The 15,622-nt window shown below is 41.2% G+C and overlaps 1 protein-coding gene and 1 long non-coding RNA gene across 5 annotated transcripts in view; one reads left to right on the top strand and one right to left on the bottom strand.

Moving 5' to 3' along the window:
- cpt1ab (carnitine palmitoyltransferase 1Ab (liver)) overlaps positions 1-14,236 on the top strand; it is a 23,783-nt gene extending 9,547 nt beyond the window's left edge. For 2 of the 4 annotated variants that reach the window (XM_034589207.1, XM_034589206.1), the window contains exons 4-19: positions 1,069-1,240; positions 2,050-2,151; positions 3,005-3,142; positions 3,308-3,385; positions 4,914-5,021; positions 6,774-6,858; positions 9,332-9,527; positions 10,030-10,218; positions 10,351-10,456; positions 11,034-11,150; positions 11,402-11,566; positions 12,307-12,438; positions 12,556-12,708; positions 12,972-13,085; positions 13,272-13,364; positions 13,476-14,236. In XM_034589207.1, the coding sequence (XP_034445098.1) occupies positions 1,069-1,240; positions 2,050-2,151; positions 3,005-3,142; positions 3,308-3,385; positions 4,914-5,021; positions 6,774-6,858; positions 9,332-9,527; positions 10,030-10,218; positions 10,351-10,456; positions 11,034-11,150; positions 11,402-11,566; positions 12,307-12,438; positions 12,556-12,708; positions 12,972-13,085; positions 13,272-13,364; positions 13,476-13,559 (2,032 nt within the window). In that variant the 3' untranslated portion in view covers positions 13,560-14,236. Of the gene's footprint in view, positions 1-1,068; positions 1,241-2,049; positions 2,152-3,004; positions 3,143-3,307; positions 3,386-4,913; positions 5,022-5,617; positions 5,706-6,773; positions 6,859-9,331; positions 9,528-10,029; positions 10,219-10,350; positions 10,457-11,033; positions 11,151-11,401; positions 11,567-12,306; positions 12,439-12,555; positions 12,709-12,971; positions 13,086-13,271; positions 13,365-13,475 lie in introns of all 4 variants that reach the window. The other 2 variants (XM_034589204.1, XM_034589205.1) reach the window with 2 other exon arrangements.
- LOC117763796 lies at positions 14,195-15,622 on the bottom strand. Its single transcript, XR_004614215.1, has 2 exons — positions 14,300-15,622; positions 14,195-14,233 (listed from the first exon to the last, which is right to left on the bottom strand). It is a non-coding gene; the product is annotated as an uncharacterized LOC117763796 (long non-coding RNA).

Here is a 15,622-nt window from a genome sequence, read left to right as displayed (position 1 = left end):
AGCAAAGAAAAGAGACAATTAAAACAATTAATAACAATTTGAGACTAATGCAGTTGAGATAAAAATAAATAACTGAATAAATGGAGAAATTCAAATGAATATAATAATATGGCTAGTGATATAGAAACTAAAAGTAAAAAATCAGTAATACAATACAGTTAAACAGAAGTTGAGATAAGAGAGATATAGTAAGAATAAGTGAAAGTCGTTAATAATGATAAACGAGATTAAACTATAAAGAAAAAAAAGTTCTAAAAGACCATCTTAGTCAAATGTAAAACTGAAGAGGTAGGTTTTTACGTTTATGATTTGTTTATATTTCAACAGTTCGTGTCAAAAAAGTTTCTACACTAATGCTCATGTCACATTGTTAATATCGTCACCTCTAGAGGGCGATACTGAAAAGTTGAATAATAGATTTACGCTTGCTCTGACGTCATTTCCTGTCTGGGAAAAGCAACGTGGTGAGCACTGACAATGATTGGTAATAATCTTCTCATAAAAAAATCTTCACAGTTTCACATTTGAACTTGAGGAGAGAATAGTCTCTTCTTGTACGTTTTTTAAAAAGTCTTGCTTAGAGCTAATCTTCAGATTTAGCGGACATTAGCAAACATGGCACTTTGCAACAAGGTTTTCACATGTGACAATGTGTCTGTATCGTAAAAAGCGGCACCCTGTCAAGTTCAATTATGTCATTCTTTATTAGTTCTGGTTTAATTTGTTATCGCTGACTTTGGACTGAGGGAAACGACATTTATATTGTCCAGTGTTTGTCTTGTGTTGTTGTGGGGAACACTGTTTTAGACTTAGATGCTTGAAAATGAAATGCTATTACCCAAATATACCAGGTTTTCAACACTGGTCACTGTTTTTGTGTTTGTTTTGTAGTAATAGTCACACTTTGAATAGTATGATTCTTAAGGGTGAAAGAATAATTTCCCATACACTTCTTTTCCCAACGTGCAGTTATTTAAGACATGATTGATTTGCTGCTCCTCCATTGTGTCTCCCCCCTGCGTCTTTGTCCCAGTCTCACCCTCTGTGTTTCCCCTTCTTCTCCCACAGTCGATACATCTCCACAGACAACCAGAGGATAGTTGGAGGAATCCTGGTGGGCACGGGCCTGTGGGTCTCCATAATCATGATAATGAGGAATGTCCTGAAAAGCCTGTTGTCGTGGCACGGCTGGATGCACGCACGCCACGGCTCTGTGTCCTTTTCTACCCGTCTGTGGATGGTAGGCCAATGAATGTCTTCCTCTGTTCAAGTCCCTTCAGAGCAGATGAGGAAATATTATATATATATGTTATTTTTGCCCCCACATATGGAAGATTGTGGCTTCACAGTTAAAGACTCAAGGGACTGATTGTAAATATTTAAGTAAAGTGTTTGTGCAAGGTCTTAAAAAGTCTGTAATGATCCCTATTTTAAGACTTAAAAAGTACATTTAAATATGATGTACTAGGTCTTAAATACGTAATTTGTTTATGTTAACATTTATTTAACACTACTTTCGTTAGTCTTTAAAATGAGTCTTAGAGATAACGTGCCCTTCAAGCGTTATCCACCATATCTTCTGTTATAATCATAGGGAAGTGTAACTATTTCTCGGACTCTGATATTCCTTCCGATCTGTCGTACTTGATGTGGGACTTAAATTTACTTCATTTTGCTTTAAAAAAGTCTTAAAATGTACTTGTTGAAACCTGCAGCAACTCAGTGAGTGAATATTCCAAATATACCATACATTGCTGTACTGTGTTTTAATTATAATACGTTAATATAATCTTTTGCACTAGTTTTACTTGTTTATTGATTTAAATGTGAAACCCACAATTCATTTCCGCAGGACATTGATTTCCTTTTTTAAAACAATATTTAGGAACTGTTTGCTACTTTTTGTTTAACCTTCTGGTTATTCATTTGCACTTTGCCCCACAATCTGCTGGTAAGTGAAAAACATACTTTTGACCCCCTTTGACCTCTATCTCTCTCTCCCCCCCCCTCCCTCTCTCTCTCTCCCCTTTATCTGTTCTTCTTGTCCAGATATTAGTGAAGGTGTTCTCTGGCAGGAAGCCCATGCTTTATAGTTTCCAGAACTCGCTGCCAAGGCTACCTGTCCCCTCCATCAAGGACACCTGCAGAAGGGTAATTTCCTAATGTCACGTCATTTCCTGGTTGAACAAGTTCCTCGTGCAAAAGCCTGGTTTGTCAGACTGGAACAAGAGTTTGCATTTGAAGAAAAATGAAGAAGCCATATCATACACTGATTTTCTTAATACAAAGTAGGTATAATAATAATAATAATAAACTTTATTTGTACATTTGTATTTAAAAATTATAAAACTGCAGTAGTGCAGGCAAGTGCAAGATCTAGTTAAAGGCTGAAGTAAAGAGAAATGTTTAAGGTTTTCTTTTAAAGACGTTAACTGAACTAGCTTCTCTGATATTTAGCAGCAGTCCGTGGGTTAGGGTTAGAAGAAGTCGAGGCTGGTAACTAACGGTTCTGTCTTTTTGATTAAAGTGGCCATATCTTTGCAAGAAATGTCACACCCCTCATTCAGAGGTTTCCCAATCAGCTTTAACACCAGTGTTCCCACTGTAACGATGGCGTCTGGATACCAATTTGAGAACAAGGATCCTTTCCAGGAACTCCTTCTGTTTCTATCGCAGGGTAAATCTTTTTACCCCCCAAAATGTTCCGGGTCAGGCGGGTAGTGCTTTATGAAACCTTTTGGGTGTGGCTCGCAGTGCTAAACACACCTGATTGGTTTAGTACTTAGTGTCGTAGATGCTTTAAGGAAAACATTCCAGGAACGCTAACACAGGGTTGTCTGCCAGAGAGAAATACTTCCTTTGCTGCAGACCTTGACCTTCGTCGCCCAGAAGACGCGTGCATTAACAAATTAAATGACAAACTCAGTGGAAAAACGCGTTATGTCTACAATAAACGAACCCCTGGCGTCAGTCTGTGTGACTTTATCTCCCTCCGTGTTCACAGTACCTGGAGTCAGTGCGCCCGCTGATGGATGATGAGCAGTATAACCGCATGAAGGACCTGGCTAAAGACTTTGAGGAGAACCTGGGACCCAGGCTGCAGTGGTATGTCAAACTCAAGTCGTGGTGGACCTCCAACTATGTGAGTCAAACAGACCCCCCCCCCCCCCAACTTCCTCTTGCTTTCTCTCCCTTTCTTCCTTTCTCAGCTCTTGTGTCTCAGTTTTGGACACAGTCCTGGGTGTTGACTCGGCTCCAAACTCTAATACTGACACCCTCTGTTTCCTTTCCCTCTCTCTATGTGTAGGTGAGTGACTGGTGGGAAGAGTATATTTACCTCAGAGGCCGTGGACCCATCATGGTCAACAGCAACTATTATGCCATGGTAAGATGTCTCTCGTCTTCTGTTTGAAGATAAATTTATTAGCTTCTTCATGTAGGTTGTGATTGGTGTCAGCAGAAAAACACGAAACACAGTGTGACAGAGAATCAGAGTAAATTCCAAAATCTTTGGATCCCTGAACTGTTGTGTGTCTATGACCCTTTTACAGCTCTCTCAACAAACACAACTGTGTATCGATGGTTATATACGAGAGCAAATTTAATTATTAACTGTTTTACACACCCTACTGTTGGTGATGTGTAGCAACATTAGCATTTCAAACACAAATATAGGTCACATGGCGGCCTCGGCAAACACATCTAAGACTGAGCTGCAAATTCTAACAATAAACAATGAAGAATAGTTGCATGTGTGACAAAATGGTTTTAATATCGAGGTTAATTCAATTACTTAAGAACTACATCTTAGAAGTCTGGTTGTTCCTTTACCTGAAATTGCCAAAAGGAATCTTCAATTTGGCTGAATATGCTGCTTTTCATTCATTCAGTAATCTGTGAGATAATCTATTGAAACAGCCCTCGGCTATTATTTGTTTTCCTGGATCATTATTGTTCTTTTCTGCATAACAGGGTTGCAGTTGTTAAATCTGTGGCAAAAACCTCATACGCATATTTGTGATAAACTCAGGGGACATTACACATTTTTAGAACAGTGGTTGTGTAGTCTAGGGATTTTCAGGATCTTGGTGGACAAAACTATAATCACTCTACAATGTGTCTTTACCTAGTGGCCACTTTGATTGTTTCAAATCTGTGTCAGATTTGTAATTATGGACCAAGGATAAGTAAGAGAAACAGCTCCCTCTGTATGTCGAGCCCAGAATTTATGAGACACTAGACTGGACTGTTACTGCAGCAGGGCTGGCGTGGATCCCTGCTTATAAAGCAAATAAATGGAGACTGCAGTTTACCAGCACTGTCAGGATATCTTGTTTTGCAGCTTTTACAAAATCCTAGCGTCTCTGCTCTTGCTTGCAGAGCCATGTCATAAAAGCAGAGCTGTGAAAGGAGGTAGACCTGCTGTTGGGGTCAGTGGAACAACACTTGGCATGTTTGGAATAGCAGCTCAGGATAACTCCTGTAAACATGTATACAACGTTTGAACTAAAATAACTAGAATGGCATTCCAGTAGAGGGCATACCCCCCCCAATGCTCTGCATTCCGCTTAAATTCAATCAAGCTGCACTAAATTACAAAGACTTATAGATACAAGTCCCCTAAATGTACCTGTTTTTTCTTTTTAATTAAAATCTATAAAATGTTTTCCCCTGGGAAATTGGTGAAATATAAAAAAAAACATCCTATGACAATGTTAAAGAACTCCATGCTGTAGTTTTTGTGTAATCCTGCTGACACACAAACAAACCAACAGGCAGCGGCGAAAACAAAACCCCTTTGTGTCGGGCGTTTACACGTCTTATTGATCAGGTCTCACACCCTCTTTAGGACAGGTGCAACATTTAGTTTGATTTGATTATTGATTTAATTTGATCGATCTCCTTGCCTCCAGGACTTCCTGTACGTGTTCCCCACCTCCATCCAGGCCGCCCGGGCAGGTAACGCAATCCACGCTATCATGGTCTACAGGAGGAAACTGGACCGAGCGCAGATCAAACCTGTGAGTACTGAGCTTATCTCTCTCGTCTTTAAGGATTTTTATTGATCCCTGGTTAATCTATAAACATTGTTCAAGCTATGATATAGTGCATGTTTGACCGTATCAATGTAAATGTTTAACTCATTTTGATTTTATTGATTGATAGTTGTCGTCGTCCTGTTTGTCTTTCAAGTTTACAATGAAGGCTGCTTATCTGTCCCAACCTTTTCTTGTGTACTTGAAGTTACCTAGAATTTCCCCTGTGATGATGTAGACTGTCCATATTGTCCACAGCTGAAAGTTCACCATTGTTTTCTGAGTGAAGCTTGATGAATAATTGCCTGATGAATACTGGTTTTATTTACTGACACCCAGTCGGTTCATCGTTTCTCCTGCACCCCTGTCAGTCCTTCTCCTTTATCAGTCTGCATGATGCTTGAGTGCAAATTATTTTAGTTTTACCTTTGCACACACTCTACAACATTGCATAAACACACTCACTTATCTCTTGATTGTATGCATATATACAAACACCAATGCATGAGCTTGCTCTGTTGCACACTTACATCCGGTTGTCTACTGTTTTGTCCCTTTCGCTGTGTCGGACACTGCGTTAGATATACTTGCTGGCGAACAAGGTTCCTCTGTGTTCGGCTCAGTGGGAGCGGATGTTTAACACCACCCGCGTCCCTGGTTTGGAGACAGGTAAGAGGAGGGCACATCTTCGTCGTGCCCTCTGACCCCACCCCTCTTCCTTGTGACCCTAGACACTGCCATGGCAACATCCATTGGAAACCTTGACTCCAAGACTCATTCTCTACAGCACAGCCCAGACACAGTCCTGTGATCTTATTCTCTGTCATCAATAGAAATATTCAGATTGGTTTCATCAGGAGTAGGGTTGGGTATCATTGGTAACGGTGCTAAATCAATACTTTAAAAAACGGTTCAGGTGCCAGATGAGATACTTTTTCCACAAAACGATGGTAGATGATAAGAACAGCTTTTTATTTCTAAGGCTACTTGGAAGTAGAAATGAAAGTTAACGTGTTAACAGTTTAAAGTTTACTGAATAAATAAGTGCAATACTCTTGGCAACACCTAACCCAACTATAATAAATTATCCAGCTCTAAACTGCTCATTACTTGTCTCCCATCCGCCGGGCACTAGGGACTCTCATGCTGCCGGCTTATGTGCTCGGCGTGGGGTCACGCAAATGGTCCTGAAACTTTTTGTTGTGTCAACTCGAGTTTGAGGTGACAACTAGCTTGACTGTAGGCTAACAGTGCTGTCAGGGCCTTGTAGAGAGTGTGTTGCCACTACAGTTCAGTGTAATGGTAACTAGGCACGTGCAGTGATGTTTATGTTGCCTGTAAGCAGCGCAAGTATTTCAGTACAAAGTTCAGGCACAGAAATCTGCTTTGTGATTCGGTCTGGTAGGTTGATTGGCACCGGATTTCGTTACCCAACCCTAATCAGGACTAAATATCATTCAAATTCTACTGTGACATCTGGGTTTTGCTGTTGGCATTGAGCTGGTTGACCAGTGGTTTCTGGACCCTGCTCATTTCCTCCTCTCCCAGTAGCCTTCTGCGGTCTCTCCTTCTCCCTCAGACTGCTTCTCAGACCAATCCTCATCGCTTCCTCTCCACTTCATCCACACTCCTGTCCCTGCACATGCGTGCATGTGTGTCTTCCGCTGCTCTCTTGGGATTTTTTTTAGTGAATTAGTTTGTCATCTTTGTGTTTGACTCTCCCCTTTTGCTTTTCAGCTCATGCTCCTACACACTATTCCCATGTGCTCAGCCCAATACGAGCGTATGTTCAACACCAGTCGTGTGCCAGGTGTAGACACAGGTAGAGTCTTTAGCGAACGCTGCCTCTTCCACTTACTCCTACTGTACCTCTCCTTCGGACATATTGTTTGACGTTTGTTTGATAATTGGACATGATGCAACTAATAATGCATGTGTTCTGGTCTATGCACATGTTTGAGACTACTTTGCATGTAACTGGATTCCAGTGTTTGAGTTTGATATAGCGATAGCATTTAGGTAAGAACTGGGAATGTCAAAGAGTACTCGGCTATGGCTTTTATTTATTCAGTTTAATATTTGTGTGAGTTACATATTGAAATACAATAATCACCTTTACTTCTGGGTGATGCTCATTGGAAGCTGCCGACTGAGAAATTTAATTTAAAGACTTAAACCAGAACTTGTGATGAATACGTACAGGCTAAGAAAAACTAATAGAATATGGAAAGGATTTCAAATTTGTGATAAAACTTATTTTCTATAACCGAGACGAGGACCTGTTTGACATTAAAGCCCCATGAAACCATGTGTACATAACTCAGACACATGAGGCACTGTACTATGAAGCAAGTTCAACACCCCCAGGATATCTTCCTTATCTGGCTTCACTGAGCTCAACATTAGGCCGTCCAAGATAAAGCACTCCGGGGCTGGTTATCACTTGTAACCCTCTTATCTGGTTACGAGTGCATTTACGTGGAAAAGGCGGAGATTTGAATCACCAGCAACGTCGTCAGAACCATAAACAAAGAACTTCACGTGACGTGAGGGGAAATGCTGATGCCTGCTGGGAAATTTGGTTATAGTGACTTTCAAAAGTCATATTGAACAAGGTGAAATGTAAACAATATAAAATGAAACTATAATTATAAAAGATGAAACACTTTCTAATATTTTTAATTTTTAAAATAAGTCTAAGGGTAAAGGAATTTTAGTACATCTCTCAGTGAGTTTTTTTTTTTTTTTGTCTGATGGTCAAGACCTATTGTGTGATTTAAAAAAAGAATATTTCCGACTGTTTCTGCTGCCAAGCAGAGAGGAGAAGTAGTGTATGTCTGATGAGGTCAGTCCAAATTAAATGTTAATTTACTTCTCTTTCCACAAGGATATAGTAGCAAGTCCGTGGTAGCCCACTAGGGGGGCCCGGGGACAGGCCTGTAAAAACCTGAATTTGGTGCCTCTGGTACATTCTAATGCTGCTATTCCTTCATACACACTGATCTTAATTATTGCATATTTTAGTGAGTTTGTGAATTATTTAAAATGAAAATTAGGAAATTAAGAATGAACATTCACTTTGTTTCACACAAACAACTCAGTGACCAGATAAAACAAACATGTAAACCATGGTTAAAATGTATAATGTGGAGAGACACATATATGATCAGGTTTTGATCTGTTATCTCAAACTGCACCTGCTCTAGAGCAGCGTCAGTTACCATGGTGATTTACCCTGGTTGAACCAGGGCTGAAAACCCAGAGTGGAACCTGAAATTACCTCACTCACCACAAATCCGGCTTAGTAGCACAGGCTGAGAACAGAGGTGAACTATGTCTCATTTCTAAATTGATTGAAGTGCATAAGAAAAGTAGTGCAATTCAGAATTGAATACCATTCGAATGTTCTGACATGAGTTTGAAGTTACCCACCAGGTTGTATTAGTTTGTATTTGCAGGTTTTGAGAGATGGAAGTTGGTTATGCATAAGTGGAGCACCAGTGAAACAGTATGGCAGTTTTTTGTTTCATATTCACGTTGTCTGGAGGTGAGGAAGAACAGTGGGCTAAGTATGACCTGGATACGAGGTTGTGTTTCCTGGGGTTTGTTACTAGTGCAAGTGTCCCTTTGTCCGCCCTGCCGCTAACAAGGTAATACTTGTTTGAACATTATGAGCATCAACAAAACAAATGTCACACGTCTAAACCCGAGATGCAAACATTTCTTTTCTGATTTGGTTTTGCTTGGTTGTGCATAGAGCTGTTCAAACAAACATTGCCTCGATTCATTGTGTACCGAAACCACGTCTTCTCCCAATTTACTTTTCCTTCTCATTTCACCTCCTGCACCTCCCATTTCAAGCTTTTTTTATTTATTTTTTTAACCAAATAGTCCTTTCCCATCATGTAGTGTCAATTCTGAATTGAGTTGTGATTCCTGCCACTCAAATGATTGTAACAAGAAAAGAAGCCCCGCCCCAAAAAACAAGTGCTCACAACACATCTGATATTTTGGATCACGATATTTCACTAGTTGAACCCAGAACAGGTATAATCATGACATTCATATTTGATCTGTCACCTTATGTCTCACTTTACCCATAATAATCTTGGCAGCCACAAAATTTAGGCCAAGTTACATTAGAATCTCAAATTATCCGCTGCACCAAAATACAGGAACATGTACAAACACAGAAATCCCTTCTACCAGACTACACCCAACACTCCTGTTGTCTTACTATCTTTGACTTCCCCATTTTTATTTCCCCTTCCTGACCTTTGTCCCGTCTCTCCCAGACATCCTCCAGCACACGAACGAGAGCAAACACATCGCTGTGTACCACAAGGGCCGTTTCTACAAGGTGTGGATGTTTTACGACGGGCGGCTGCTGTTGCCACGGGAGATCGAGCAGCAGATGGAGAGGATCTTGGCGGACAGTTCGGAGCCCCAGGCGGGAGAGGAGCGACTCGCTGCCCTTACTGCAGGGGAGAGGTGGGTGGTGGGACAGGGGGTGAGCTGAGGCCACAGCATTTACAACATTATCGTGACATGACAGCAAGTAGAGATATACTTTGCATAGAGGGGCATCTATTGCAGTGATATTTCACAGTTACAGTTTCAGTGGGTTAATAATTTGCATCCTGCCAAACAGTCATGCAGCGATAGTGTGCTGAGTGTGAACTGTTCTAAATTACAATAGCGAGCAGGACTGACTAATGCAAAACCGCCATTTTTGGGCAGTTGTCAATATTTGAAACTTACAACGTAAATTGCTCCAGGATATGTTCTCAGCAGCACACATAGAAATTAGTAAAGATAATTAACAGACTGAGGCCTCACATCTGCCTGAATCAACAGTAAACTAAAAGTGATGCATATTTCCCATTTCAGTGTTCCCTCCACTGACTCCTTGATTTTCATACAGTTGTGTCTAGACTTTACATAAGTTTTTACAAACACAATACCTCATCTTCTCTTCTTTAACATTTTGCAGGACCCCTTGGGCGACAGCCCGCGAGGCCTTCTTCAGCCGTGGTAAGAACAAGCAGTCACTGGACGCTATTGAAAAGGCCGCCTTCTTTGTAACCCTCGACGAAACGGAGCAGCGCTACGATGCAAGCAATCCCATCAAGTCTCTGGACAGATACGCCAAATCCCTGCTGCATGGAAACTGCTACGACAGGTGGGACAGATGAACTAGAGGAATTTCGTTGTGTCCACAGTCGCCATAGTGCTCGCTCATGTTGGGAACTGTGTGTGTACATAGGTTCATTGATAAATAAATGGAAATGTGTGTTAACTGTTTTTCATTCAGGTGGTTTGACAAATCCTTCAACCTGATAGTTTTCAAGAATGGCACCATGGGGCTGAACGCAGAGCACTCCTGGGCTGATGCTCCCATCATTGGTCATCTGTGGGAGGTACGTCGATGTATTTCAAACCAGCTTCAATGAGTTTCAGTCGAGTAGTGAGACGCAAAGTTCGATCAGGGGATGATGATTTCTAAGATGGAGATCTAAATGAAAAGTGAGGGGAAGGGAGAGTGACACTGAGCCCGGCTGCTGTATGAAATCTTTAGATGTATAATGAAAGCTGTGGGAAGCAATTACACAGTGGAAAAATAAATCCTAGAGATTGAATTAGAACTAATCCCTCTGGTTGTGAAAAGACTAATGAGGTAAACTGTAGCCGTCAGTTACGTAAAATAGATATTTTTATAAACTTTACTTGCTCGGCCTGCCGACCACATCCAACACTGTTCTGTGACTTTATGCCTGATGAAAGTGAGAGTGCCGTTAAATAACTTTTGAGGAACGGCAACAGTGATGAAAATCTGCAGCCTGGAAAAGATAATCCTCTTATATGTAACTGAAACTCAGCAGGAGAACATCGGTGGCGGCAGAGAAAACCACCAAAAACAAACCACATCCTTTTTTTTTTAACTTAAAGCCTTTAAGACAGAAAATAGATGTTAATAATTGTGTGACTGTTTTGCAGCATGTTCTCTCCATGGACCCTCTGAAGCTGGGATACGCTGACTCTGGTCACTGCAAAGGGGAGCCCCACCCGACCCTGCCTGGTCCTCAGAGGCTGCAGTGGGACATCAATGATGAAGTAAGACTGTTAAAGCAGCATTATGTCATACTGCAAGTCTGCACCTCAGATATTCACAGGCCTAGGCTTCCCCCTGCTGGTAGCTTGGCCTATGTGCACCAGTGTTAGTTTTTCATTATTTAATTTGATGTAAAAGATTTATAGATGCGTGTCTGCTAATGCATAATTTAATTTGTCAATTTGAGCAGTTACACAGTCCTTAGCTTTCTGTGTTATCAGTACATCTAACAGACGACTGTCTCTTCCTCCAGTGCCAGGAAACCATCCAGAGCTCCCTGACGTTAGCCCAGAAACTGGCGGATGACGTGGACTGTCACATTATCCCCTTCGCTGACTTCGGGAAGGGTCTGATCAAGAAGTGCCGCACCAGTCCCGACGCCTTCATCCAGATCGCCCTGCAGCTCGCCCACTACAGGGTGAATACACTCATCCCACTGGTTTCTAAAAATGTTAAAATGTCAAAATCTTAGCTCTTCTGTATTTACTCATTTGATATTTAGTGATATTTACTTTTATTTGAGGTGTATTAGATAAACCAATTGTTGAAGTGGTTTACCTTTTTTTACTCTGTACTTGTACAATGGTTGAGAGAAACAATTTATCTCCTCTATCGGTTTGTTTCTGATTTACAAATGCAGGAATACTGTCCCACAGAAAAATACAGTTGTCAATATGTAAGCAGTTCTATAATCCAGGGTTTTTAACATTCAAAGAAAAAACACTGAAGAAGCTTAATGCAGAAACACTGCTTTTAAATTCCAGCAGAGGGCGATAACATCGTGGCTGAACAACATAACACAGAAGACGCTCAAATCTTAAAAGTGAACGATTGAATCAAAACATTGTTCTGCTGTAGTTTGATGCTGTGACTTTCTGTTTAGTTTTACTAATTTATTTTAAATGAAATGAAATACAGCACAAGCTCATATATGTAAGGGTAGTAATTGAACAATTTCAGATGCTAATGGAAGTTTAAGTTTGGAAATCTGTGTCATCATGCTCCCCTTGGTCAGTCAAATGTAAATGTGAAACTCCTAAAGGTCTTTTGACTGTTTTTCTAATTATCCACAATTCCAAACTAATTTGTTAAGTTCTTTAGGAGTTGTAAAGTCATTCCCCGTGGTGTCTCTCTAATCCCGACCCTTAACTTCTGCAGGACAAAGGGAAGTTCTGCCTGACGTACGAAGCCTCCATGACGCGGTTGTTCCGTGAGGGCCGAACAGAAACCGTGCGCTCCTGTACGTTGGAAACCTGTGCCTTTGCTCAAGCCATGATTAGAGACGAGACAGTAAGTCGACACATCACACATCTGGTTACTGTGCTGCCTTTAGTCGTAGATTAGAACAACTGCGACCTGCTCTTCAGTTGTTTACCATCTTTCTAATTCTTTTCCCTGTCTGTGTAGAGAGAAGAGCGCCTTAAGTTGCTCAAGCTGGCAGCGGAGAAGCACCAAAACCTGTACCGCCTGGCAATGACGGGACAGGGCATCGACCGCCACATTTTCTGTCTCTATGTGGTGTCGAAATACTTGGGAGAAGACTCTGCTTTCCTCAAAGGGGTACGAACTGTTGTTGTGCACTACCTGAGTGGGTCTTGGTGCCTTTTGTTCAAGTGCATGTGTCGACCCAGGTCAAGGCTAAGGAGGCGTTTTTAAATACAAATGAATTTCTCTGATTTTATTTGGACTAAATTAAGGCTAGTCTTTATTTTGCTGATTATTAAGGGAATATGTTGGAAATAGGGTGTTTTTTAAAGATTTCACAAACCCACCTTTAAAGCCGAGATTACTTGTGAATTAAAATATGCCACTCTCATGTTCAGGTCCTGTCTGAGCCGTGGAGGCTGTCCACCAGTCAGACTCCTCTGCAGCAGGTCGACCTGTTCGACCTGGTCAGATACCCAGAATATGTGTCGTCCGGCGGTGGATTCGGTCCGGTGAGTTATCATCTGCTTTGACAGGAACTTTTAAACACAGTTCTGCAGTTTTCCTGCAGCTGAAAAACACAAAGTCATGCAAGTCGCATCCCTCGTTTTGTCTCTGCTAAGGGACCATGTAGCCATCCACCTGTTTCTATCTTGAAATAACGCATTCTCACCTCTTTTTCCTCTCGTGTCCACCAGGTGGCTGACGACGGTTACGGTGTCTCCTACATCATTGTTGGTGAGAACCTCATCAACTTCCACATCTCCAGCAAACGCTCAAGTCATGAAACCGTAAGTTCACCAGTTTCCAACAAAAGTTTAGATCATTTCCTTGTCCATTGTTCTTATTATTTCATCTCACATACAAACCTTTTGTAAATCTTCTTTCCTCCGGATTTTTAGGACTCGCACCGTTTTGGCGGCAACATCAAACGGGCCATGCTGGAGATCCTGGATCTCTTTCAGCTGGACAAGAAAACCAAGTGATCCTCCCTCCACATAGGAACGCTGTTTTTTTTAGCAAAACATATTCTTCCTCATACTTGTACAGAATCAAATGTTGGATTTTTGGGGTTATTTTAAAGCTGAAAGTGATGTTACACAAGCAAGAATGACTGAGAAGTTTATTTTGGAAACATTACTGTCAATAGTTGTGACGCTTTGATGTGTAATGTATGTACAGGAGGGGTGAGACTCTGGTGGTGTAGGGGTACGGGTCGTGCACAGATCAAAGTTGTAATTTACAGAACTGTACACACTCATACCTAGTATTTGATTAATATGACTCGTGTAAAAAAGGGCTGAAAGGGAGGAGAATATTCGTCGATCTAGTCTGAGATGAAATTAGAGACGGTAAAGGATAGTTCATTTGCATCATCCCATATTTGAATTACAGTTTAAAACGTGAAAGATGCAATATTTTTAATTGTTTTCGTTTAAAAAAAAGTCCAATCAATTCTTAATTTGTGTTTTTTAAGTTTCGAAGCACCCGAGTCGAATGTAATTGGCCAAACGGCAAACCTGGTGTAAAGTTGAACAGATTTGCATGTTGTGTGGTGTCCGTCACTTTCACGAGGCCCCCGAGCGGTTAAACTTCACATGTATATTTTCCAAGAATTATAAATATTCCACATCGATCTGATACAGACGACGCAGAGCTGCTCACGGTGTCCAACCAACGGCTCTCCATCACCCCCCCACCACACACCCCCACCCCACCCCCACACCCCCCACCACCACCCCCACCCCACCGACTCCAGTGCACAGCCGGTGCGTTTGTTCCTTTTTTTAGCTGCTGTACGGTTTAACGATGTAGCGACAAAGGCAGATTGTGTTTGTGTGCGTGGGGTTTTTTTTGTTTTGTTTTGTTGTTGTTTTCATACTCAGGTTTTTACTAACTCGGCCTAGTATTGTACGGTGCTGGCTGCAGCCTTGGAAGATCGGGGTCGAGAGGTTTTTCGACGCAGTACGACACCGTCTGACCTTCACGACGCGGTGGGTAGAGTAACATTAGGTTTTGCTATTAAAGTGTGTGTGTGTGTGTGTGTGTGTGTGCGGGTGCGGGTGCGGGTGCGTGACTGAGGGTGAATGTGATGTCCAAGTAGCCGAAGGTGACTTTTTTTCTCCCAAGCTTCCGGTGATTTAAATCAAAAAAGTGGAATAACTGTACTTTAAAAAACACTGTTGTGCGCTTAGTAACAGGCCGTTTAGTTCAAACTAACAAATTCTTACCTACCTAGTAGCCTTCTGTCGGATCAATAGAGGATAAATAAAGTTGCAGTCTAGTGGTTTCAGCTGCTGTTGCCTGGGTGTAGGTGAAGTGCAGAACTGCTTAGTGGGGTGGACGCGTCTCTCCATAGGAAATCACTGTCTCTCTCGCTCCATGCTCATGAAGAGGAGAGGCTGTCGTGTAGGAAGACATTCTGTTCTGTTCTGTGTGTGTTGTCAGGTTCATCACATTATTTATTTTATTCTCCATGTTTTAACTTCACATGTTTGGAGACGTGGATTCACCAGCTGAATGTGGCTGAATGTCGAGCACTTAGTTAAAGCTTTGCTGATTGAAGAAGTGAAACGGATAAAAAAAATTCTTCTCGTTTTTGTTGATTTTTTTGTTTTCTTTTTGTTTTTGACATGACACTTGAGTTATCACTGACTTGTTGTAGTTGTATGACTTTTTATCTCGGTAAGTGTCATGTTTTTCGCTGCATGGTTTTTGAAGATGAAGCTGTATATGTTTGCATTTTATTTTAAAGATGTGTTTAAAAAAAATAAATAAGGACATGCAGCTGATACACCAAAACAAGTTTCAACAATAAAGTGAATGTCAGACAGCTGCGTCTTCTCTCACTTACTGATCTATTTAAACAACTTCTGAACCTGGGGAGGAAAAACTCTGTGTTTACAACAAGCACCAAACATGATGAAGAATAGACACCAAGAGTATAGAAATGTTGGATGAATCTCAAATATGAAAATCAGTGAATTAATAAATTGTGGCCAAATTGCAGAAGACTTGTAATTACAGAAGTTTTAATGATTGATTCATC

This window comes from Hippoglossus hippoglossus, chromosome 6 (genome assembly GCF_009819705.1).
Source record: "Hippoglossus hippoglossus isolate fHipHip1 chromosome 6, fHipHip1.pri, whole genome shotgun sequence".
NCBI lineage: Eukaryota > Metazoa > Chordata > Actinopteri > Pleuronectiformes > Pleuronectidae > Hippoglossus > Hippoglossus hippoglossus.
Note: the sequence above shows the minus strand (reverse complement) of the source record. Positions and strands in the feature narration are given on the sequence as shown.